The sequence below is a fragment of the Oenanthe melanoleuca genome, chromosome Z (assembly GCF_029582105.1).
Source record: "Oenanthe melanoleuca isolate GR-GAL-2019-014 chromosome Z, OMel1.0, whole genome shotgun sequence".
Taxonomy (NCBI): domain Eukaryota; kingdom Metazoa; phylum Chordata; class Aves; order Passeriformes; family Muscicapidae; genus Oenanthe; species Oenanthe melanoleuca.
Window position 1 is genome coordinate 51,686,643 of NC_079362.1, and position 27,496 is coordinate 51,714,138.

A 27,496-nucleotide genomic window follows, 5' to 3' on the forward strand; every position below is an offset into this window, starting at 1 on the left:
TCATTGTTCAGTAAATATTGTTTGTTTTTAGTAAAGTTTTTATTGCAAATACATTTTGCTTTTTGTTTTGTTACTTTGTAACATTCTTGGACAGGGCTGGATAATGATTGTTATGATGCTTTATACTGTCTGTTACTAAGGAATGTTAATGGCAGTTGAGAACAGCAAATAGAGAGGAAGGAATTGTCCTTTTCAAGCTTTGAGTTCCTGCAATGTTTTGTCACAGGGTTCTTAGATTATTTTTTTAGATATACTAATGTGATTTGTTTGTATAGCTTTTGAGAGATCATTTGAATTGAATAGTTTTTAGTTTTTATCTCACATAAAAGTCTTCTCTTTTATACCCTTGGAATATAAATTCAGTCTTCATACCTTCAAAGTTTTGATTATGTTTTTGGTGGCTTTCTTTGGCAGGGCTACAATAGAGGAGACATATTCAAGGTCGATGACAAAACTAGCCAAATCAGCAAGCAATTACACACAACTTGGGTAAGTAAGTGTACATAAGAGAGAAATAAGTGACTGTATACATGGTAAGAATCGAGTTTGATTCTGAATATTTTATTGATGATGTTGAAAGTTAGTATAACTTTGCCACATTTAGAAGTGTTTATTAGGTCTTTAGTAACCGTGCAAAAATTTGTGCAGGTTATGACAAAGACAGCAGAGTTCTTTGAAATTGAATAAAACAACCAAAGCCCAAACACAGATAAACTTTCTTTTCCTCTGTGTTTAAAGCTCTGTTCCTTCCAGACACAGTGACTTCTATTACATCCTCTAGAGCCTATGGAAATTATTATGAAGAGAGAATATACACCTGCAAATATGGCATTGAATTTATTTATTTCTATTATTTCTGGGTTTTAAGTGTTATTTGTTTTCAGAGATGTTCAGAATGAGACTTTTCCATAGGTTTATTCCATACTTACATGGAAGTTTTATACACAGGGTATGTTTTTAAAAATTAGAATGATTAATAGATGTTTTTTCATTAGAAAGATTAGGCCAATGAAAACTCAGACCTCTGAGAAAAACTAGATTTATTTTTTTAAATTTACAGTAATTCAATCTAGAAATGAGGAGGGGCTTTAATCCGTGGACAATTGGATAGTAGTTGTTGTTGGTCATTAAACTAACAAGCAGATACAGAACCTTTGAACATAAGAACTTTAAAGCCTATGGCTAGTATTGGTTTTTAGCAGCATTAACCAGAATAGCAAGGCAGAAGTATATCTTTGGAATAGCTGGAGAAAGTCCTTTCAGCACAGAAATCTGAATCTGAAAAATGGTCCCACTCTTTGTTCATCTTTGTTAATTAGTAGATCACTTTTAGTGGCAGATCTTCCCCATTATTTTTTCCTCCATCTTGTGCCTGCAGTGATGCAATACAACTGGAAATGTAATTAACCAAGAAATACCTGATTTGTTCACACTGTTTAAGTATATACATAGTAGTACTTACTACATGTTAAATTATTGTAAGCTGTTCTTGCACCTTCTTGAGGCTTGGCGTTACTGTGTGCTTATCATAGTATGAAATGAAATTTGCTGTGTTTTACTTATTAGAATCAATACAAGTAAAACAAAAAACATGGAAAAATTAGTAGATAGGATGCCAAGTACATTGGGAGCATATTTAATAAGAATTTATGACAGTTGTTGGGTGTTCTGTTTGTTTCAATTTTAGGGGGACAATGAACTGTAAACTTACCGATTATTCTTTAGCACTACTAAAAAAATTGCTGACTGAAAGAAAAATAAGCAGATTAACATTATTTTCCTCAATCCAGGACATTTGCACCAGTTTGGGATGTTTTCAAAACTTCAACAGAAAAACTAGCAAGTTGTCACTTGGATCTTGTGCGGAGATTACAAGAGCTAATAAAAGAAGTTCACAAGTATGGAGATGAACAGATCAAAGCTTATAAAAAGGTTATTTATTCTTTCTCTTATGTATGTCCAATGAATTGTTAATACTGAAATTAAAATGGTTTGGTTTTGACAACCATGTGATATTTGGCAGACTAAAGAAGATGTTTCAGGAACTTTGGAAGCAGTGCAAAATATCCAAAGTATCACTCAGGCCTTGCAGAAATCAAAAGAAAACTACAATGCAAAGTGTGTGGAACAAGAACGCTTGAAAAAGGAAGGAGCAACACAGAGAGAAGTTGAAAAGGTAGCTCTGTCACATGTTTCTTTAATTGTGTTAGTAGTGATCTTATATGTTCACATTGTGTTAGTAAGTAAAATGCTCAGAAAGGGTTAAATATAGTTAAAAGTTGTGACTATTTTGCAATATGCATGGTATCATGAATAGATATGTTTTATTTACACTTACTTCCTTGTCTGTTTTTACTGTACTGTAGTTCTAATTCTTCACCTTGTAAATACCTGCATCAAATGATAGTTTTGTGTAGTGGCTTTAACAGAAATTGTGCTCAATTGTTTTAGCATGTCTTATGTTTTTTAATATATTTCCTTACATGAATACTCAGTGCCATTGTTACTGACCTCAGGAGTAACTATGTTATCCCTACAATGAGATAAAGTAGCTGAGTACATGAGTGTTTGAAGTCTGTTCAATAAAGAAAAAGATGTTATCGACGCTTTCAGTACTATCTCATGGACCAGAGACTCAAGTACACTTGAGCTGTACTTAGTACTGTCCTTGGGTTATGTTGGAGGCATTGATCCGTTCACACAATCAATCAGTGTCTGTGGTTGACAGAGACCTCTGAAAAGTTATCCTGTCTATTCCACAAGTTCAGGCAGGGCTATGTCAAGCCAGTTACTCAAGACCTTGTCTAGACTGCTTTTTAGTGTCTTTAAGGATGGAGATACCACAGTCTCTCTGGACAGCCTGTGCCAGAGCTCACTCACTTCACAGGAAAAAGGAGTTTCCTGATGTTCAGAGGGAGGGAACTTTTTGTGTTTTCTGTTATTGCCCATTGTCTCTGTGCCAGCACTGAGCACCACTGAAAAGAGCCTGACCTTGTGTTCTGTGTACCTTCTATTCAGGTATTTATATCCATTGGTAAGATTCTCCCTAAGGCTTCCCAGTCTCAGGCTGAACTATTCTAGCAGTCTCACTTTTATCTTATTGGTGAGACGTTTCAGTCCCTTAATCATCTTCATGCACTCCCTCCAATATGTCCATGTCTCACTTGCAATGAGAAATCCAGAACTAGACACCACTCCAGGTGGGGCCTCACCAGTGCTGAGTAGAGGGGAAGGATCCTCTTCCTTGACCTGCTGGGAAAAAAGTATATTTTTCCTGTTTTTGGGAATCTTAACTAATAAAGCAAAGAGGTCACCTTTCCTTGTCTCTAATTATAACTTCTCATATTAAATCTTGATTCCTCTGGCTATTTCCATTTCAATTAACTGCTCTGTGTAGGACATTGTTTTTGTTAGAATGATCTTTTTGCTTTTAGACCTGCTATCTTGATGGACAAGATAGCGTTGGTTATTGTCTTTTCACTGATGACAAAAGTGATTCTGTTGAGTATGTTTCAATTGTGTTATGTTGGTATAAAACTAACTTTCACCCCCCTCCCTCCCCCACCTTCTGTCTCAAATGACAGTTCACACTGGATTCTGGACATGGTTTAGATGTGTGTTGGCAGATGTTTTCCTGGCAGTGTATTCAAAGTATAATTTTTCTGAATTCTTTAAGTAGAGTTTCAGTAGGAAAGGTTGACTTGAGGAAAGGCTTTTAAAGATGTAGCATTATCTTTGTTCATTTGGTAACAAGAAAATGTTTAGCATGACATGAGAAAGGGGGAAAGAGGAAGCACTATAGGAGGAGGGTAATTTTTTTTACTGTTCTATGCATCTTCCTTAGATGTAATTATGTCATAATTGAATGCTCTGCAAATACTTAAAATACATTTCCAGTGGGAGCAGGTAACTGACACTGTCACATCTCTTAAGTCATGCCTCTATTCAAATTTACACTTGCAATTTTGTAAACAGAATGACCAAAGACTGTATTGATTAAATTTTCCTTTGGTAGAAAATAGATGTATTACTTTCAGTGAAGCATGAAAACTATTAACTGGCAAAATCACAAATTGACTGCTTGCTCAGAAAACAGGGGGATCTGCACCAGTGTACTAAGAGTTTATCACAAGGCCTAATGTTTGGAGAGATACCTCCTTAAATTCCTAAATAAGGTATCTGAGACCTTGCAAATCTCATTGCAGCTGGAAGTTAATGCTAACTTGCGTAATAATTTCCTGTTGTTCTCTGACATGTAAACTTCTCTATTTATAGTGACTTAACAAAAAATAGTTGACTGATCCTTATTCTTTCACGTACTCTAAATCTGGTCACATACGGTAAATCTGGTAAATACAATTCTAGCAATTGCTTTACCTGAGAATGGTCACATCATGTTTTTAGAAGAGATTACTAGTTAATCATACAGTGTCCATGTGTTTTACCATCTTTCTGTCCTGCTGAGTACTTAGTCTTTTGATTGCTCTTCAACATCTAATTCTGGCATTTTGCTCATCATTAAACATGATGGAAGGTGGAGAATGTTTTTGTTTTGTCAAACTCCTTTGCACATACAGTTCAATTAAAAATGCTTTATCAAAAAAAACCATTTTTACATCTTTTAGCTTGACATTTCCTTCCGTTTCAGTGATTAAATTTGGGACCAACTTCAAAGCAGTCTAAATTTTAAAAGCAAGATTTCATGGAGCATGTTGTATTTTCAGCATAGTAAATGGCAGCTGGGAAACATGATAGTGCTGTGTGCTTCTCCTGTGTAAATGTGTAAGAGTGAGAATCATGAAGTAAAATTCAGGATAGTAAGATGATAGGTTTGATACAACTTTTCTGAATAATCCATAGTCTTACATTACATATTTTCATGTTCTATTATTCTGAGTTTAGAAAACTGTGACTAAGATCTGCTTAGGCTTTCTTCCTAACTGGACAAATAACTAGTTTTGGTACCTATTTCTTTCAAGTGCTAATGGTATACTGTTACTCATGATTATCTGTTATATTTCTTTTGGAAATTGCAGAATCTCTCTCTCTCTCACCAGGGGCCATCTTTCTGTTAATTCATTTGAAATTAATTAATTCATTTGAACAAATAGAAAATGCACAATTTACTTTAGTGATGTCACTAACAATTCAGGAATACTTTTGTGTTACGACTCTTGGAAAGTTTCTGACATATAGTAAGCACGTTGAATAAAGAAGCCACAAAGGAAAATGGTGTTCGAGATGATTTTCATTGGCATTTAACTTGGAAGTAGATTATCAAAGGTTTGAGTGACTTAATCTCATTCATCATGCTGTAAACTGTGAAAATAACTTTTTCTCTACTACAATCATTGACTTAATTCATTTTTTTTCTCCATGTAATACTGAGATTTTCCTGTTTGTTTTATGTTTTACTTAACTCCAAGAAAGAAGATTTTGGTTTATTAGCAACATATAATGGAAAGTGTAAATCTCCAAAGGAGTGTTATTAATAACACTGACCTGCCTAAATCTGACCTTCACTATATTCTGCACTAGCTTCACTTTGAGATATCTATTAATCTATTGATGTAATTCCATACTTTTGAATTTCTTTCTTCAAATTTAAGAGAACTTCACCATCATGGGTTTTTTCAGTTGATTCTTTCAGAATTGCACTTATAACTGCTCTGTATTCTCATTGTTCTTTTTTGCTGTCGCAAATATAAACTTTTTGCTCATATTTGACAAGAGCTAATGATTTGTCTTCAGCACTAAAAATTTTATTTCAAAATAAGCTTTATTATAAATATTTTAATAAAATGTTCATTGCTTATAAGGGGTAGAGATTTGAGTGAATTTGTTACACTTCTATGTGATTTATGTGTAGTAAAATCTCTAATTGCTCTTATCTGAGATATTTGGTGATGAAATTTCATTATGACACTTCTCTGTTTTTGTATGCCCTTGGATAATTTTAAGACATCATCCAAGGTTTTCTTTTAATGGTAACTTCAAAAACCTGTATGTGTGACATTTGACACATATCTGTATTGATCTATAGGCAGCAGTTAAATCTAAAAAAGCAACAGATACCTATAAACTGTATGTGGAGAAGTATGCCGCATTTAAATCTGATTTTGAACTGAAAATGACAGAAACAGCACAGGTAAGTATTGCATTAAATTAGTTACTCTTGAAGTTGGGTTATGTATTCTATTTAATTTCTGGAACCATCTGAAATTAAAGATTTTGATAAACTAGTGCCTTTGGAAATTTATTTGTTTGAAAGGCAAACATTGACCATGTATATTGTGATAGCACTATCCTTGAATGACACAGTGGTGCAGTGGCACTCTGGAAGATGTTTTGAAGAAATTATTGGAAGAAACCAAAATAAATTTCTGGAAGTATTGTATATGAATTGTGTTTATGTGGAAAATCCTCTGAACTGCTGGGCATCCTGAACTCATTCACAGGAATTTTAATATTGGATCCCATTGTGGTTTTTCATTATTATTCCATGAAAACACTTAAGTTACAGATTATTAAAGTGCCTACCCAGGCTTTACCTGAGGTTATGAAAAGCCTTTGCAACTGTTTAAGTTTCTGGATTTTTAAAAAAGACTATATTCTGGAAGATTTCAGGTTTTTGGTATCAATGCAATGCCATTTCTTGCTACATTTTAAACCGTATTTGACCAATTTAGTTAGCCTTAGTTCCTTAACTGTAGCTATCCTTTTAGTTAAAATTTAAATTTTGAGTTAATGTTATAATGCACACTTGTAAATTTTCCACATCTGTCCATATTGGAAATGAAAATTGTCATTTTGCAAGTTAAAGATGTATGTGTTGAATTAATTTTAAGTATGATGGTGTAGCTGCATCCACAGTTTGGTTCCACAATAGCTGCTTTAAAGCTGATATCATAGGACAAATAACATCCAATCATATATGGAAGCCCACTTCTATGTGAAGCACACCCTGTATTATCTTAATTCAGCATACATTTCACTTGAAATTAGGCTGATCAGTTCTGAAAATTAAACCAGTGAGGGATGTGAATATTTTCATTTCTTTCAGTGCAAAATCAGTTGATTTAGCTTAAATCTGTCTTACAGTGTCCAGTAAAAGAAGTAAAATCATAGGGTAGGCTACAGAGGATGACTGTATCTTCTGAGTAATGACTACAGAAGTACATAAGTATGGCAGAAGATTAAGGATCTAAGAAGCTAGAGATATATGTCTTGTATGTATGGAGTTATGTTTGTGAATCAGAGTAACAGCAGGTGGGGATCTTCACAGAATCATGTGCAAACTGGAGAGAGGATTAAGTGGTCCACTAAAGTTTGGACACACTTGAAAGAGCAGTTACAGAAATAGACAGAGAACTAGGAAAGAGCAGAAGTAAACAAAGATTTCAAGACTGCTATGGTTGATGGTTGGGGAAGATGAGAGCATTTTTAGTTCTGATTTTTGGCCAAAAAGGGGCCATTCAAAACTCTGGAAGTGATTTTAAAATGGCTGTCAGCTGACAGCCTGGGTAAAAAGGAACAAACTGTAAAAATTTTGTATAATGAGTTTAAAGATCAAACAAATCATATTACAGAAGCAAAGAACATAGATTTAACTAGAGAAAGGGTGTATATATTTACAAGAGTGTTCTAAGGAAGTGCAAAATAGATATAAATAACAAATAAGATTTCTTAGTTTAGATGAAAAAACAAGACTCTTCAGTAATGGAGAAAGAAAATTTGAACACCTTCTAAATTTATTTTCTTTTGGTAGAAATAGATCAGATTTTTTTTTAAGGGCTAGATGAAAGTTCAAAAAGCAAGTAAAAAAAGTTCAATAATGATTTTGAAAGGATAGCTTGCTTTCTAAAGTGCATTATTTCATAAATCTCTGAATTCTGCACTTCACTTTCTTAAATGTAATTATTATGTTTAAGATATGGAGGAAAAAAAGTGGTTTATTTGTTCTTTTTTCATTTTAGTGTATTTAATTATTGAAATTTAGGATTTAGTATTTCACAAAATATTTTCATTATGATTAATTACTCATATTTGTTTGCAGAAATTTCAAGACATAGAAGAAATGCACCTGCTTCGCATGAAAGAGATTATACAGTCATTTTCAAATACCATAAAAGAAATTCATTTACAAATAGGAGAGGTATTTTTATACTATATTTGGATCATGTTTTGTGTTTTTCCGTAACTATTAAATGGAATATTTTTAACTTTGTGAAATTCAACATAAGCTCAAATTTTCATGGCTTCCTGTTGCATTTTTAAGTTTAGTGTCACAAGATTTACAAAATAAGACTGGATAAATTCTGTCTTCACAGAAAACAAATTAGGACAATTTGAAGTATTTCTAAATTCTACTTCCTAAATATTGATTTAGAACTCATTTAATACAGAATTTGGATACTACTTTTTAAATTAGAACTAGAAATTATATCACTCTGAGTTTCCAAATATTTTATACTCTTGGATTTTATGAGCAAAAGATATTTAGTAACAGAAGCTTTTATAATATCTTTTGTTTAGATTGAACTTGGTTTAATTAATAATCTTTATAATCTTTTTTTAAAATTTATTTTTCAAGTAATTTTATTTGCTTACACTTTAGTATTGAGGTCTCCTGCTAATAAGTGATCATCACAAGGGTCATGTGGTTTATTTATAAAGTATATACACATCCTGCCTTGTCGGAAAAACTTATTAACAGCACGTTGTAGGACCAAAACAACACGTTGTTAGACTGAAACTAATACAACTGTAATGCTTTTTACTCCAGCAGGTGGGAGTTGTGATAATACAGTAGTAACAGTTCACACCCTAAACTGGTGCTGGCTGAAAAACCTGCTTGTCTTCCTGACATTATAGTGGGATATGTTGCCAACAAATTCAGAAAATTATATATACAAAAGTTGTTTAACATGGATGAAATAGAAGTAAAACCTAAACGTGTAATTTCATTTTTTTCTTTGTAGTAGTGTATCCACACATGCTAATACTGCTGCAAAGAGAAGGGTTTTTTCCTAGATAAAATATATGTTGATTTCTCTAAGTTCTGTAATATATTGTAGAAGGTTTTTGAACCTTAACTATAGCAAAAGCTACTTTTTAAAGCTAATCACTTTTTTTTTTTCTGAAGGTGCATGAAGAGTTTATTAATAACATGACAAATACTACAGTTGAGAGTTTAATACAGAAATTTGCTGAGTCAAAAGGAACTGGCAAGGAAAGACCTGGTAAGAGATTAAAACTAATAGAATAGGAAATGTTAGCTTTAAAATTGGAAATTTCTATTCCTAATGAAAGGTCAAACCCATATTTGTATGTATTTTTAATATATGTTCAAGTTCTCAGTATTCATTAACTTTGCTATTAAATGGTTCATAGAAATTGGTAATTCATTATGTGAATGTAGTATTTGTGTTTATAAAGCTTGGTAGTTTGTAGGTCTATACTGCTAAACTATGCTGCTTCCTGGAACATCAGGGAAATTGGTCAAGAAGCTGTAGTTCCTTGTACAAACTACATGTTGTCTGCTATGTGTTTCTTGTACAAACTGTGATTCTGCATAAATTGTATGTCAGAACTTTATTCTATATAAATATATTCAGAACAGATGACTATAAAGCTGTTTATTGAACTATTGAAAGAGTTACATCAGTTTGTTCAACTTACCAAATTGTCATTTTAATAGATATGCAATAGCTATTTTTTTTTTTTATAAAATGCATTTTAATGTACAATAATGTGTATTGCTTCTTTAGTAAGAAGCAAAGTGAATAGTACTTTCTGAAGGTAGTGCTGGTTGGGTGTGGTAAGACATTCCTGGAATGGCATAAAAAGGCATTCTCACAGTACTTCCTGCAGTGTCACTTTAATATTGGCATGAATATACAGTTACTAGATGTGTAAATACAGGAATTAGTAGTTCTGTTTCCTTCAGCCGTGGGAGTCGTCACTATTGTCTCTGTCTTCTAGTAGAGGTACACAAAGATTTTTTTTTTTCAGACCAAGAATATGCATACCAGAGTAGATAATGGAAATTTATAATAAACTGTTAAATATTGTTAGGTATCTTGCAATGTGTCTGTGAGGTGTTTTTAACATAACATTGTTTCATATTCTTTCTGTGATCCTCTAATGCTGATATCCAAGTGGTCTGAGGTAAGATTACATGTGGAACAATTTTTGAAAGTTTCCTGTGTATTTATCAATTTCTCAGTAAAGATCAAAAAAGAAAAATGTGTGGGTATCAAGTTCAGTTGGTCTGAAACAGGACAAAGACATGTGACAATTTGGTGTTCAAACCTCTTTTATTAGCTGCTGCCAAGATGTCATGGCTAGGGATCTCCATCTTGCCGGGTTTTGACTGGCTGGTTTACAAAGACTCTTCCTAATTTGCCCTAGAACACTGAGCCTCAAGTCATCCATGCTATTAGTGTGTGTTTTGCCAGACAACATTGTAATTTTAAGAGAAATAATACTTCACTTTTTAAATTAATGGAGAAACTACACACATTTTATAATTCTCGCTGCATTACAGTTCTTCAAACCCATCTATGCTCTCTGGGGCTAAATAAAAACTTTTTCAAATGTATTCTAAGAAAGTTAAGTGAAGTATTTTAAGAAAAAATAACACATTTAGTGTGTAAATGTATGTAGCTTGATTTATTTTTTTTTATGGCATTAAATTATTGTATTGATATCAACTTTGGCAAGCAGTCATGGTGCAGTGAGAAAGCATAGTCAAATTCAGCCGCAAAAGAATACAAATTCACAAGAAGTTTTGAAGTGTTAAAGAGGAGCAACAACGGACCAGTAATGATGTTACTTATGCTTATTGCTTCTAATATATTTGTTTTATTAACTTAGAATCATGAAATTTTGACAGTTTGAAAGATTTGGAAGGCAAAGTGAGGTATCAGCCTTCTAAGAATGAAAATGAAGCATCCACTGTTAAGGAGTGCTTTTTCTTGATTAAACCCTCAATTTTTTGCATCTGAGAACTGTTGATGGTGAAAATATATTTTAATTAAGGGAGCAAATGTTGAAAGTCTGTGGGATGTATTTCTTAATTAGGCTGAAGGAGATGGCTCTACATAAAAATCTAACTATTCAATGTAAAAATCTGATACTGACTTAGCTTACAAAATAAATGCAGAAAAACTGTCTTCTGGATGTAGCTGTTGGTTCTGATCTAAATCTGTTTAAAGGTAATACTTTAAAATTTCCCAGGACTACATAGGCTTTCATTCATCCGTATTATTTGTGGGTTACTATGATAAGTGAGATGGTGGATACTTTCAGATATAATAAACTAAAAAGGCAATGCATAACGAAGTATTTTAGTTTATTTTGTTATATTATAGCTTTATTATATAATATATATATAATAATAATAATATAATATAATGTTTATTATAGCTTTATTATTATGTTATATTATAGTTCTTTGCAGCCAAGTTCACTTGCTTTTATTTATATTTGTAAAAATAAGAATGAATCTAAAATTAAGTACCAATGAGGGCTGTTTTATTATGGAGAACTACAAACCATTTACAGTGAAGTTTATTGCATATCTGAAATGTATCTCTCCAGTGATGACCTCTTTACCAGGATATATGGGCTCCCTCTGGTGGCTTATTTCTTCCAGCACAATGTACAGGGGCATCTAGAATTCAACTTTTCTTGTACAAATAACAAATTTTCTTTCAAACAGTAATGCTTTGTGAGAGTTTTTTAATTCACTCAGGAACTTCTTCACAATGGTTCTTTTTACCTAGTCAGCTTTATAACCTGTGTCTCACTGAATTTGTTTTAGCTTTTTCTTTTTTAAATCAGTTTAGAATTTATAGGTTTTAATAACACAATAGTTGAAGAAGTAACAATTTTTGTTTTCTGACTTCCATTCAGTGTAAAAAAACAAAACTAAAGACCAAACCACTTGCAAATCTTTAATTTTAACTAAAAAGAAAGTCTCTTAGTGTAAAACACTTAAAAACAAGGCTGGCAGGACCAGTAAGGCTTCAGATCAGAATTTAATGTGTTTCCTGAACTGTCTCTAACATCTGCCAGAACAAGGATGATGTCAAGGAATGGGCCTATGTGGTCCTTATGAGGTTTAACAAGACCAAGTGCAAGGTGCTGAGCCTGGGTCAGAGCACCCTGGTACCAGCACAGGCTGGGGATGGACAGATCAGAGCAGCCCTGCCCACAAGGACTTGGGGGTGCTGGTGGGTGAGAGGCTGGACATGCCCCAGCCATGGGCACTGCCAGCCCAGAGAGCCAAACGTGTGCTGGGTGCATCCAGAGCAGAGTGGGCAGCAGGGCAGGGAGGGGATTCTGCCCCTCTGCTCTGCTCTGCTCTGCTCTGCTCTGCTCTGGTGAGACCCCACCTCCAGTGGCTGCACCCAGCTCTGGGGTCCCAGCATGGGAAGAACATGGAATTGTTGGGTGGTCCAGAGTTTATTAAGACAACTCTCCTATGAGATCAGGCTAAGAGAATTGAGGCTGGAGAACAGTATGCTCCAGGAAGAGCTGATTGTGGCCTTCCAGTACTTAAAACAGCCATATAAGAAAGATAGGGGCAAGAAAATAGGGCCTGTAGTGACATGGCAAGAAGTAATATTTTTAAACTAAAAGACAGTAAATTCAGACTAGATATAAGTAAGGCATTTTTTTATGGTGAGGGTGGTGAAACACTGGAGCAGGCTCCCAAAGAAGGGGTAATTTTCCCATCCATGGAACCATTCGCGGTCGTGTTTGACAGGACTCTGAGCAACCTGATGTTGCCCAAGATGTCTCTGCTCATCACAGGGGGTTGGACTAGATGTGCTTTAAAGGTCCCTTCCAACCCAAACCATTCTAGGATTCTATAATATGTTCCTGATGTTAGGTTTAATAGCAGATTCGGTACCATCAGTTGGAAGATGCTTTAGTCATTCAAATGGTCCTGCAATGTTCATCAAAACTTGCCTGCTTCTGACTGATTGGTTTCCTGTTTGTTATAGTCTGTTGCTTCATATTCCTTGGGAAATTGATTTATTGTATGGCAGAAAATATCTGCTTTTCTTCCAAAGTATATTTAAATCAATAGTGGAAGTAATATCAGAGCCATCTTATTCCAGATTAATGAGATACCAGTGAGCTCTAGCTATAGATACTTAATCTTCTGTTAATCTATTAAAAAATTGATTTGTTCCAGTGTGCAGTGTTGGTGCACAAGACCAAAGTTTAAGTTTAAGCTCATGTTCTTTTTAGATCTTATATCTGAAATTGTCAGATTAGTATCAAATATCTTTTTAAAAGTTAGTGAATGCCTGTATATCTGTAGTTGTAGTTTTAATTTAAGTTACTGAATTACCATGTCCTCTTTTCAAATATGGGGAAGTAAATATATGTGTTTGTTCCTGTATTAGTTTTTGCCCACTACACGGTTCACCCAGAAGGCTCCTTCCAGCCTGGCCTTGAACACTTTCAGAGATGGGACATCTACTGCCTCTCTGGTCAAATCATTCCAGCACCCTCACAGATAAGAATTTCAGCAACCTCAGAGTTGAGGTTTCATTCAGAGTATTTAATCTAAACCTGTCCTCCTGTATGTTAAGGTCATTCCCTTCTTCCTATGCCCATGTGAAAAGGCCTTCTCCAACCTTTCTTGTAGGCCCACTGTAAGTAGTAGAAGGTACTCTAAGTTCTCCCTGGAACCTTCTCTTCTTCAGGCTGAACAGCCCCAACTCTCTCAGCTTTTCCTTATAGGACAGATGCTCCAGACCTTCTGATGAATATAGTTGCCTTCCTCTGAAGTCAATTAGGCAGGGTAGCATTTTGTGCTGGGGACCACAGAGCTGGATGCAGTACTACAAGTGGCGTCTCACCTGAATGGACCAGAGGTACAGAATCCCCTCTTGTCCTCCTGCCCCCACACTCTTGGATGCAGTTCAGGATACAACTGGCTTTCTGGGCTGTGAGTGCCCATGGCTGAGTCACACTAAGCTGCTTGTCCACGAACACCAACACATCTTTCTTTCAGAAGGCTGCTCTCAACCCATTCTCTGCCCAGCCTGTATTTGTGCTTAGAATTCCCTGGCCTAGCCTGCAGTTGGCCTTTTTGAATTTCCAGAGGTTTGCACATGCCCATCCTCTTGGGCCTGTTTTAGGTCCCTCTGAATGGCATTCCTTCTCTCTAGTGTTTCCACCATGCCACACAGCTTGATATCACTGGCAAACTTGCTGAGGGTGCTCCCAGCTGGCCATATCACTGGCAGAGATGTTACACACCTCCAGTCCCAATGCTGTCTCCTGAGGAACACCACTTGTCACTGCTTTCCACTTGGACATGGAACTTTTGATGGCAACTTGTTGAGTGCAACCATCCAGCCAATTCTTTACTCACCAAGTGGTCCCTCTGCCAATTATATGTATCTCCAGTTTGCAGACCAAGATATCATGCAAAACATTGTCAAATGCTTTGCAAAATACAGATAGGTGACATCAGTTTTTCTTCCCTTATTACAGTGATGTGATCCCATTGTAGAAGGCCTTTGTCTTCATTAATTTGTTGTGGTATCATTGTTAGTGGTTGTTGGTAGTTTGTTCCTCTACTTTTCCCCTTTTTTCTTAAAAATATTAAAGATGAAATAAAGAATTCTATTGTTAAGCAGATTTTTAAAATGGAAAGCCGTATGTTCCCTAGTTCTCCAATACAGCAATGATATGTAGATGACAATTACTACATATCCTGTGCTGTTATTTAGTTTGAGAAAAGCATTGGGTCATTTTCAGCTGTAGTAATTTTTTTTTTAAGTATTGGTTTTGTGCTAGCTTGATCTGTGTTTCACAGTCTGTAAGCCCATAAAAATACTTGTCTCTTTTCATTACCCATTCAGTAAATTTAAACTTTTTCAGGGCCTTAAAGAGGTTTGCATTTAAAAAAACATATTGAAAATTGGCACCTGCAATTAATCTACTCTTTGGATTAAATGATGACAGTTCTTTACAGTGTTTATTTTTAACAGTTGCTGTTGGTCAGCTATCACTGACTCTTGCACATGCAGTAAAGTATTTGACTTTTGTTTCTCTTGTCATTTTAGATATTATATGTGTATGTATACTATAATATATTATGAATATTTTTATTAAAATGGTACTTCCACAGATAACAAGATTTAGAAAGAACAGATGTAGTATTTTATTCTATTTCTTCCCTCCGCCAAATGCAAAAATTGACAATTTGGTCAGTAATCAATAACGCTGATTAAAAAAAAATGTTTAGCCTGTTGATTTTTGGACCTGTTAAAGACCTATTTTATTTTATTTGCCCATGCAGAAGAAGTAGTCTCAAGCCTCCTGGTTACTCCAGTAATGGAAATGAGTAAGGTCATGCATGTCAAGTGGAGACATAATTTCTAAATGACAAAAAAAAAATCCTAAATTACTTTCTGGAAATGGTATTAAGTAAACTAAGTTGATACATTTTTCAGTGAGTTAGAACTGCTATGATGTCAGGATCACTACTTTTTCACAAGGTAGCACATAGCAGAAAAAAAAATCCTGGCACTTTCCTTAGTGTGTTAGCGATCATTTTCTGTTCGGAGAGAACAATTTGGGAGCTCTGTCTGTTAGCAGAGATCGTCAAGCATTAAAGCTTCAAGTTTAATAAACATCTAAACCCCAAATTTTACCTAGCCTTTCATTCAACTGATTTCTGATTCCGTGAACTTGACAGAATTATAGATTATTTTATTAGAATGTTTCATGTGGCTGTCTGTTGGCAGTGGCGTTAGTGCAAATTTGGTGTGAATTTATCACACGCTTTTAGACCTTTTGCAAATGCCTATTGTGAGCCTTTTAGTCCTAAATGTCAATGAGAAGTACTGCTGATGTGCTTTTCCCAAAGCAAATGTAAGAGTGTCAAAGTGAGCTGCAGCATAGCTGAGAGATAGTGCTGATAGTGTTAAGGCACAGCTGTGCTCACTCCATGTTAGTACTCCTGTTAAGCTAGTTGTGTTAAACTGCATGTCTGGAATCTAATGAAGAAATGTACCAAATGAATAAGGTTAAGCAGTGAGGAGAGAAAAAGAGGGTTAAGTGTAAATTTATTACTCCTAAAAACTTTTAGAAACAATCCTTTCCCAGAGTTTGAGAGGCAAAACAAGGGCCACCAAGTATTGATGTTTCTTTGATTAAAGTTTACTAACATTTTACATGGTTAAATAATGAACTCCGCTTTGAAAGAAATACTTTAAACAGTGCTGGGTGTGGCATTTATTTTTTCCATGGGTTTGTTTGATAACATAGCAGGTTACAGCACGTATAAAAATACTTTTCTAGGACACTAAACAAGTTACAAAGTAGGTGGAAATAAACACTGCAAATGGTTAATACTGACTTTTGAACAGCTCTGCAGGACATCTTTGAGCTTCTTTCCATGGGGAAGGGTAACAAAGCAAGTATTTATTTTATGTTCTTATAAATTATTGTCTTTGTATTTTCTTTGAATACTATGAATACTTTAGTGCTGCTGACGCTTGTGGTTAAATGCACAAATAGCTTGGAGTGTCGCAATTTCTCAAAGACTGTGCCTACATACAGATGTACACAGAAGGCTGACTGAGGAATGAGCTTAGTTTATCAACACCAACAGTGTCTAAGGGATTCAGCAAAGTATTTTTTGTGAAGAAAAACAGATTTCTGCTGTATTTCAGAAGTTAATTGAAGAAATTAAGTATGAATATCTTTCATCATTTTTATGATAACTGGACTTGAGACAGATAGAAAAGTCTTTAAGGGTCTTATGCTGGAGAACTGTTTTTGATGAGGAGCTACAAGCTGGGAAGCTGTACCAACAAATGTATCTTAATTGCTATCCTAGATGTCTGTTTTATTTTGCCTGCAAAAATTCGGTCCTTTTAACAAACTGCCAAAGCTTCTGTGGGCTTCTAGTCTGATCTGCCAGCATAGATTTTTAATAATTACATATATCTAAGTTGTAAACTTGTTTTAGGATGCAATTTATTGATTTTTAATGGTCTGGAGAGTTACAAAGGAGCAAGTTTTACTGAAAAAATACTTAAATGTAAGTGTAAGAACCATAGCATTGATAAACGTATCTTAGACAACATGAGTAGACATAACAGGGCAAAAGCTAGATTGTGAATGATCTAGAACACTCAGTAAGATAAAGTACTGTTGTCACACTCAAGTTTTCTTCCTACAGGCAAGCAAATTAATTGCAGCCTGACATTTAAAAGAGGTTTTTGGGACCACAGGAGCAAAGCAATGTGCATTTCAGTAACTTAAGTAAGAAGAATATATTAAGTAGATGACAGTCATCAGAAAATGCAGTAGGATATATGATGGATTCTACTATGACCAGAAAAATTGAGTAGCTCCAAAACACCTGAAAATAGAAAAAAACACACTGAGATATGTTTTATGCTGATAAAGTAAATAAGACCTGTACATTATGTATATAAAAACATAACTTTTTATGTCAATAATATTTAGGAAAGGTTTGATATTTTGAACTTATTTATTTGGGGTATAGTTTTCTTTTAAAATAGGAAATGTTCTTTGTTTTCTAATGGAAAAAAGATCTTTTTGGCTGAAAATTCTGGGTACTATAAAATATATTACCCTACTTTTGCTGCTTAAGGTTGCATTAAAGATCTTAACCTCTGATGATTTCATGGGCTTAAGTTCAGAATTTCAGTAAGAAACCGTACCTTTCTTTGTTTACAGGGAGAATGTGTGGCTGCTAAAAAGATGTTATTCTTTGAAGCTGTCTTTGAAAATATTTACTGACATATACTGAAAAATTTATTTACGTATTTACAGTGTCTAGTGTCCCAGAATCTTAGCTGAATCTTCTTAAAAGTGAATGTGTCTTTCATCACTACATATTTGCATGGTCTATCTTCAGCTGGTGCATGATGCACCATGTAGACTGGCAGAGCCATTTGTTACAGATACTTACATATATAGACTAGAATTATGCTCTTGCTTAGTACTTTTTCCATTCCTTTCCTTCAGTTTTCATAAGACTGCTACTTTCTACACAATTTGATGGAAAAGGAGAGTGTAGAAATGAGGTTGCTAGAGATAGAATTACTACTCATTTGGAGAGTCAGCAGACAGCTGAGTATGTGTTTGTATGTACTGTGTATGTTGGCCTGCCACATTGCTTGTGATTATTTAAAACCAGCCGTATCTTGCATCCTGTTGTTCATGCAGTCAGAGAGAAAATATGGAGTGAAGCTGTGGCAAAAGCAAGAGCAGAAAAGGACGAGAAAAGGGGTCATAATGTTCTGCAGATTGGTGTATTAGCTGACATTATTTTGCTGCACACAGACCCCACACTTTCACAGATCATAGCTGAAACTTGCAGTGTTTATTGTCATGCTCAGGTATTGCAGCCTAGATGGATCTCTACCTTGAAGCATCCCCCCTTTGGTACATGTTTCCTGTCATTTGAAAATTCTTGTGTTACCAGAGCAAAGAAAAATACTTTGTATCTGATGTTTGCCACCTTTTTATTTTAGAGAAAAAAAAAAAAAAAATCTGATATTTCCTCCTGATGATGAACATCTTAATTGATAATAGTTATTTTAAGGCTACTCAGATTATGATCCTTTTCTGCTTTATTTTTGCTCTGTTAGCCACATAGAAGTAGTGTCCCCTGAGTATAATGTACTTGCTGTATTCACATAGTTTTTATTCCAGAGTACCAGAAAAGCCTGAGATGGATAATGTTTCCTTTGATCTGGGGAATGGAGTGCAGGGCTGGAAGCCTAGTAACTAACAGAATCAAGGTTAAAATCGATTGCTTGTTTAGATGCTTTCTTCATATGTTAATTTCTTCACCTGAAAAAAATTATTTCCAAGAAAGTGCTATGTAAGTTTCTATGATAATTGCCATTATTTCTGAAGCCGCTATCATCACCTCTATCTTTCAGGTTTTTTCCTTAATTGAATACTTTTGTTGTGCTGTAGTTTTCTTTTTTTCTTTTTTTTTTTAAAGGAAGATTTGGTGAAGCATTTGCCATCTCTAGAGGCTGTGTATCAGCTAGGCTGATATATCACTCTGAGGATGTAACAAAGAGTAGTTAGAAATTCAGAAATGGTATGGTGGAACTGTATTTATTGAATTGGATCAAAGGATAAGATTTTACCAGTATTATTTCAGTGTTTTTCCCTCAGACTGACTGCTAGGACAGTTTTTTTGCCCCTTGTCCTCTTTGTGGCAAGGAAGAACTGACCAAATCCATAAATTAAGATTTGCTTGTAGCAGTTTGATGCTAGCATGATAACTGTATTGCATATATGAAATTTAGCTCAAAGAAAACAGCTGCTCATCTTTACTCTGCACTCCTCCAAGTAAGATTTGCTTTAATTTGTTTTTTTTCTTCTTTTTTTAAAAATGTAGAATAAGAAGCCCTTTCCTAGGAAAAAAAAATTCTTATTGTTTTCTAAAATAATTTCTTATGTATGAACAGTCAATAAAAATGGGAAGCTAGTGTTAGAAACACTGATGTTGACAAAATATATTTGGGCTTCCTGGCTTCTGAATTTGAAAGCTTGAAATTTTTTGCTAAACATATCACAGGATCAGATGATAGCAGGAAAAAGATTGCTTGTATGTTTGTGTACATACAAAATTGACCTTTGTGATGCAGCTTGACATCTAAACACTAAAAGCAGTCATTTGTTTTGACAGCAGAATTAATTGAGGCTAAAACAGTCGAAATTCCACTTGTATCAAGCTGTTCATTAGGAACTGCTGTCTGGCTTTAGTGCTGTCAGAAAAATAACCTGTTCTGCTATGATTAAATAGCAGAATGATGGTCGGTCCACTGAATTTGAGAGAGAGGTTGAATAAACTTTCTACTGCGGAAACAATTCAGAAGTGACACGCTGCAAGGGGGGTCAGAATGTGCATTGATATCCAGCTGAGCTGTCAACTGGCACTGAGCCAGGCACGCAAAGCTTTGCCATTTGAAGCAGCATGTGAAGCATATGCAGTTTAAAAAAACTGTCCTCCTTTCATGCATGATTTACGCTCAGAACAAACTTTTGTTTTTGTTGAAAACATGAATATCATTTATCATTGTATCTATAACTACAGATACAGATTTGTAGAGTATTTTTTAAAGATTTTGCTTGAAACAGGTATGTTAATGTTTATATGTTATATGTGCACGCATGTGTGTAAACTGATTCCTCAGGTTGTAGAGAAAGGCAGTGTTGGGGGTGTTCTGAGGGTCTGAGTGTTTCCAGTCACTGAAAGTTAAATGCAGTTAATAGCAATATAATTTTTCTTTCTGTCATGCATGCTCCCCTTAAGCTAGAAAGGAGACAGTTCTCAAAAGCTGATGCAAATGTAAAGCAGTTCTTATTTGATTTGTTGACTTCTTGATTTGTTTAACTTTTTAGCTCTGTGGGATTTTCCAGTTCATTGATATACTTACTGGGGGCACTTTTTCAGGGTATGACATAATATTATGTTTTCTTTACTAGTAATATTGGTTGATTTTTGCATTTGACTTGTTTATTTAAGAATCCAAACAGTAAAATATTTTTTCCCCTCTCAATTGAGGAAAGTATGAATTATTTTATTATTTTGACATTAGCAAAACATTCTCCCGATGTCTTGCTCACAGAGGTTTTATGTAAATGTTATGCAGACAGGCTAGAAAATCTGTATCTAAGATTTTGTGGGGAGAGTTTTTTTTTTAAGTAGCAGGTATAAGATAGTGGTTATAAAGGTAGTTTTTGTAGTTGCCTTGAATATACTCTAAAAGTACTGTTCTCATAGATGTGAGCTAAATATGTAGGAGATTCTGTAATATAATGTACAGTGCAATTACATCTTCTTCATTTGTTTGTTAATAAGAACATTATCTCCTTATTGCTAACTATATACTCTGCCTTTAGTTGCATGAAATCTCACACACTCACATGCCCCTTGTAACAAGGGGAACATTACATGTTATTGAACAGTCCAGGAGATGCAGCCTGAGATGCAGACTCACTCACTGGTGCTTAAGTTATGCATGTGTCGCTTCTTGTAAATTATATTAACAAAAATAAAAATTCTCCATTTATGCAAATTACTTTTTCTGTTCCAGCAAAGCAAAGCTGCTTCATTTTCAAAAGCCTAGAAACTGACCCAGTCCTGGTGTGTTTGCTTTAATCTCTTGTCAATTAGCAGCTGTCTGCCTCCATGTGTTTGTGAAACCATACTCCATTTGCTTTCTGTTCTTGTCCTTATCTGTCCCAGCTGGTAGAATATTGTGAGCATTGAAAAACTCAGCATACCTTGTGATGATGCTTGCTGGGAATTTTTTTGTGCAGTTAGAGGAGATTACTGATTTTTGATGCCTGCTTCCTTTGTAGAATACTACGTTTCTCATTAACATCCAGACAGCTAAGTATATATTCTTAAGTTAGTGAAATGCCACTAGATACTCATGTCTCTTTCTGTTACAGAGGCTAACCCTACATTTATACACTGTATTTATTCATTTTTTTTCTGTTCTGTTTGTCTACAGTATCAAATACATGCAAATCTATGTAGAGGTATTTGAGGTGTTAAAGCCAGTGTTACCAATGTATGGATTTGCAGCAGGCAAAGTAGACTTTTGAAAGTTGTGCTCTCCTTGCAACAGTACATTGATTTAGAGACCTTTGCGAGATTGGACTAGATCTCAGCTATAACTTTTTGTTACTCAAAAAAAGTCTTAAAGTATTTTTGATTTTTACACTACTGCTGTAGTTTTAGAATTTATTTTTTTCTTCATAGGAATGCTTGATAATAAGCTTCCTTCTCAATTCACTTTATTGTCTTGTTATGAGAAAAAGAGCAAAGGAAATTTCAATGCTTTGATTGCAGTACTGCCAAATAGTAGTGTTATCAGCATTATCACCTGCACTACAGTATGGCAACATTTAGATTATTCTTTCCGTGCTTTAGGCTACCATATAACATGGACTCTAGAGAGTGCTTCAGGGAATGATTTCAGTCCCCAACATGAGCACTGCTTCTGAAATGTGAAGTAACTGCTTTTCTTTCTTTAAATGTTGCAATGGACAGTGAACTTGTTCACTTGCATAAAAAATTTTAGCCATTGTAATCATCCAGATTTTGAGCTGAAGTCCTTCTTGGTGTTAAGCATTTGTCTACAAAATTATTGGGCACAAATCTGTTCTTAAAACTTTCTGCCTTATAGAGGTAATGCATCCACCTTAAAAACTTCATGTTGTTTTTACACAAGGTATTGAGATAGCAGGACATTAAGTTTGTATGCTTTGACTTCCATTTGTATATTACATCAATGGCAATCTCCATTAATGACAATCCACTGGTAGTTCTTGACTATAGCAACTTCTGACTTCTTCTTGACTTCTGATTAAGGAAACAGAAAGATAGATATTATGGTGTTGCAGAGGAGGAAGCTTTCTGAGTTGGCAATTTTTACAAGTTTGGGGGATTTTTTTTACAGTTCAAGTGCAGCTGCTTTTGTTTCCATGTTCTACACGGACAATGGGCAATGCTGAAATGCTGGAAGATCCAAACAATGCTGTTTGAAGTCGTTATTGATGCTATGCTCCCATAACAGTATGTGCACCTAAGGCCTTCTGGCTGACTAGGAGACTGCAACAGGTTCTAGCAGAGGACAATGTGGTGATGACACACAGTTCTGGCTGAACAGCAGTATTATCACCTCTTTGGACTCAAAGACATCTGTCCACAGGAGACTCCAGCTGTTATGCAGGCTACTGAAAGCTTCTCACAGCTATCCTGTTTTCTAAATTAGTACACTATAGAGTGCCATAGGAAATGTCTGTTTCTGAAATGTTACTTTGATTTAAAAATACCCAAGGCAAAATATGGTATTCTTTATGGCAGACATATAGGAAGCAGAACTGTTGGGAGGTCTGAAGTTACAGAACAAAACTTGTCAGAAAATTTAAAACTGTTACAAATTTCTTTCAGGTCCATTCAAAAGGGCAAGCTGTACGCACAGATGCACAAATATTCTTAGGTGTAAGGCACCCATAGGGATCATCAAGTCTAGCTCTTAACTGAATAGACCATAGAGAGATAGTAACACTAACACAACCCTGGTGTTACTAGCACTGTGCCCTAACCAGCTGAGCTAATTAGAGACAGCCACTGACATGAATTTCTGAAATTCCAAAGGAAGAAGGGCCCTGTACAAATTTTAGTAGGAAAGATAAATTACAGCTAAAACAGGGTTTTGAATTTTAACTAATTCACACGATATCTGTGTGCTTCTGTAGTAAGGAAGAATGTGTCTTCAAATAAAAATTCTTACAAGGTGTAAAAAACTCACCTTTAAAGGCAAGTGTTTTAGGCAAGCATAATGGAAAAAAACATAGAAGAACTTGAATGCCTAGTTAAAGAAAATCTTTAAATTCTACTTCTTTGAGAAGTGGAAGTTAAAATACTGATCTGAAATATGGATGAGCTATACTTGAGCCTTCGTACTTCTTTTAATAATTGGTGTAAAAGTCTTAAAATTCAGGAGTTCACTCTTACTAGCTGGAAAGGGTAAAGAAATGATGGAATTCTGAAAAAGCCTGAGTATTTTATTCCTCTGAATATTTAAGTCTCAGTGTTTACAGGTTTATTTCTTTTGTTTTGGGGATGAGTGTAATTGTTTCAGCTTTTAAAATTTTTTCCTACCAAAATGAGAGTATGTATAGAAGCAAGAAACAGAAGTAGTTGAATCATTAGCAAAGTGATGAAAAATGAGTGGTCTGAAGTATAAGTCTGAAGTGTAGTTCTGAAGCAATAATGGTTGTGTTCTTCAGCTTCTACATTTGATGGCATTTTTTATTAACGTCTTGCTTAATATCCTTTGAACAATAGTTTAATTTTGTAAAATAAATGTTCATTAAATCAATATTGAGAAGTAGACACGTGCAGTTATAAAAAACAGTCTTTCTGGGTTTTTTTCCTGTCCTTTTATTTTACAAGATACCCAGGTTTGCTTCTTTTTGGAGCATGCTGTCTTTGTTTTACTGTAGCTTTAGTTGAGAGCAAGGGAGAAAGGATTGGAAGGAAGACCAGCTTAAAGAGAGCTGTTAGGAAGTTGAATCTTGTCTTGCTATACTGAATAATTAGGCTTGCATTTGAAGTCATTTACTGATTGAAATTTAAAGTTAATACTTTCATTTGAGATTTGTCTTTTAAAATTCCACTTTCAAGAGCATAAGTTGGAGGCCAAACAATTACATTATGGTAAGTGAGATATTGATGGGTTCTAGTTCAAAATTCTGATCCTGCTGTTTGACAAACATTTAGATTTGTTTTTTCTGACTGGGAAAGTTTTGCAAACTCAGTCTTAATTACAGTAAATATAAATCAATACTTTGAGTGTGCTGAAATTAAAAAAAAAAAAAAAAAAAGAAGTATTTTTTCCATTTGTCTTATCTGTAATATATCTGTATATAAACTTGCATGCTATCAAAATGTTTGCAGAAAGGTAAGTAATAACCCCTGTAGCACAGTGATAGCATGTTAAACCTTTTCTTCTGTGGATACAGCTACAAGGTAATCCAACATGGGCTTGCCTGTTGAAAGAAAAGGCGCTTGCCTGCATGTGCTCTCTGTTTTCATTGCAGTTCCACAAGTGCTGGTATGATTCTACCATTCCCTGAACAAGGTCCTACAGAGACTCATGCTATTTTCTGTACAATTGCTCCCTAAAGTGTCTCATAGTGGGATTGAATAAATTCTAGACCTAGCCAGATTGAATAAATGAGGCTTAGGACATAAATTTGCAGTGGCAACTGACTGTTAATATTTGGCAGATATAATGTGTGGAATGAATTTGTTTAGATTCAGAACTTACAGAATTTAACTAGTGTTTGCTGCTTGCCTTTTTTTTTTCTTTTTTTGGTCCTGTTGAGTCTTGAAGATTTTTTGAAAAAAAAATCTTTATTGCTGTGTTTAAGGTTTTACATGCCACTTCTAGCTATGTAGGCAATTTGCTATGGAGAGGAAATACTAGGACTAGCAATGCAGAGTTAGACGAAGTGTGACTTTCAAAATTAGGCCTTTAGCTTCTTTTTCATTTTTAATTATACAACTCAATTGAATTGTAGTTAGATGATACTGGTATTTTAATTTTTCAGTATGAAAGAATGAAAAAATTGCTTTACATATATGATTTTGCTATATCTTTGGCCATTGGCAGAGTAATTGTGCCTTTCAGTTACTACCAACATTTGTGATTAGATCATCTTGTATTTTCAGGAAATATTGTTGTCATTAAAATAGATTAAATTTGCCTAATGTTTATCTTCATTTTCCTTTCTTTAAGGCCCTATTGAGTTTGAGGAATGTAATACATCCAGTGTAGCTGAAGGTGAGTTGCCATAGCATTGCTATTTGCATGGGAATGCTGTGGATAAGGACCTGAACTGTGACGCGAAGGGTACACATTGTGTATAACTTTAAAATGATCTAGTAGATTAAAATGCAGTTTTTGTTTTGAGAAACAAACTTCAGTGACAATAAGACCTATAAAACTTTCTTAAGACTAATACATAAAGGACCGGCAATTTGAGTGTTTCTTACAAGTATGCTTTGGCTAAGGTTTTGCCTTTTTAGAGGTTTGGACTTGATTCACTTATGAATGTGTTGTAGCTTAATTTACAATGTCAAAATATGGCCTGGGCTCTTACTGTGTCTGTTAAACTAAGTCTGATGTAGGTTATGGTTGCAAAGTCTTTATTGGTGCAGCTTATTTTGCTTAGAGGGTTGTTTTAAGTGGTTAAGAACTGGTTTTTTTTCCATAAGCTATGTCTTTACTTGTGGGACAGAGGAGTCAGCAGTACAGCTATAGCATCCAAAAGCTTTTAACTTGCCAAGACTTCAGCTGAGACCTTCAAATCTCTTCTAACTGAAACAGAGATGATCCATGTTCAGAAATTGCTCTCGTGCTCCATTTGCCATTGTTTTGGGCTGCATAAAGCACAGAGAAAAAATAAAGACCAGACATTTAAAAATAATCTTGGAGAAAATTATGTGCCTCAGTATATATTACTGACTCTACAGCTACCTGATTTGAGAAGTTTGGAGTTATTGAAAATTTATAGGCGCAGAGAGGTTCCTTATGCACCATATAAGGTATTTGTATAAAGGTAAATATAACAAAATGCTTGAATTGACAGTGGTTTAATTTTGGAAACCAAATTATTTCTACCACTCTGCTGAAAAGACAAAAACATGCTGTCCATAGTATCATGTATCAAAACCAAATTGTAGACTAGCTGGATCAGATGCTTGCACTTAGTCATTTTCTATGTCAGTCTGCTTTGCCTCAGCAAATATTGTGAAGAAGCAGATGTGGCAGTAAGTCAGAGAATATTTAAGTGTATTTTAGTTTTAGTACATTAAATGGGAATGAAAGCAAACTTTTTTCAGTACTGTATGTATCTAGTTCTAAAAGCAGGGAAGAAACAAAAGGGAAGAAGTATAATTCCAGGCTCAGTGAGAACCAGTATTGGAGCTGGATATAGGTCCGTGAAATCATGAACTCACATCAGCTGGAAGGCCAAGAAACAATCTTGTTTTTAACAGGACCAAGATCCTACTTTTGAGGAAAGAAAGAAGCTTGTAGCTCCCAGGAACACACTGGAAAATAATGACAGGATGTTGAAGTGCAGTAGCTGGGGAAAGCAATGTTCAGTTTCTCTTCCTTAGCTTTCCAGGATCACCTGGAGCAACCGCTCCTGTTGAGTTTCTGAGCAGAGACCTCTTCCGCAAAACTGTCTGTTAAAAAACTGTCTGTATACCCAACTTGGGATCCAAATAATTATTTTTAAGGATTTTGTTACTAATGTGTTTAACCCTATATTGATTTCTTCTTTTTAAACTGGTATTTTACTTAAGCCAAATTGGAATAATGTTACCTTAGTTTGGCTCCACACCTATCTCCACTGCATACCTTTGGCAGCATTTAAAACATTGGCATTCATAAACATCTGTGTTGCTAAATATGCATTTATCTATCACTTTGATTGGTAAATGAAGAGTATTTGTTCCATAGGGATAAAACCACGGAAAAGGAAACCCTTTGGCTTATCAGGAATAATGAAAAAGGAAAAAGATACTGAATCTGTGTAAGTATATTTCTACCCTGAAGCCTTGTCATGTGTGAAAACTAGCAATGAGAATAAAAATCAGCTGATATTTAAAAAAAAAAAGAGTTTATACCAGTAGTTTAAAGCAACATGATGAATACAAAAACATCACAGTTATTTATGACTTTTGTGACCAAGGATTTTATCTTAAATAAAAACAGGAGTGTATTCATAGTGGTCAACTCATGTTTCATTCTTTCCTACATAGGTAAGTAGTTTTCTGTTGTTCTACATATCAGCATTGTATATAATGTAACTCACATTAATCCTAATAAAGTATGTCTTTACATGGTAAAAGTGGATGGCTGTGTTT

At 34.8% G+C, this 27,496-nt stretch overlaps 1 protein-coding gene across 3 annotated transcripts in view; it reads left to right on the plus strand.

Annotated features, from left to right (window-relative positions):
* Positions 1-27,496, plus strand: part of FCHO2 (FCH and mu domain containing endocytic adaptor 2) — an 82,019-nt gene that overhangs the window by 14,447 nt on the left and 40,076 nt on the right. For all 3 annotated transcript variants that reach the window (XM_056514474.1, XM_056514475.1, XM_056514477.1), the window contains exons 3-10: positions 415-489; positions 1,791-1,932; positions 2,024-2,176; positions 6,044-6,148; positions 8,057-8,155; positions 9,146-9,242; positions 25,359-25,403; positions 27,090-27,162. In XM_056514474.1, the coding sequence (XP_056370449.1) occupies positions 415-489; positions 1,791-1,932; positions 2,024-2,176; positions 6,044-6,148; positions 8,057-8,155; positions 9,146-9,242; positions 25,359-25,403; positions 27,090-27,162 (789 nt within the window). The remainder of the gene's footprint in view (positions 1-414; positions 490-1,790; positions 1,933-2,023; positions 2,177-6,043; positions 6,149-8,056; positions 8,156-9,145; positions 9,243-25,358; positions 25,404-27,089; positions 27,163-27,496) is intronic.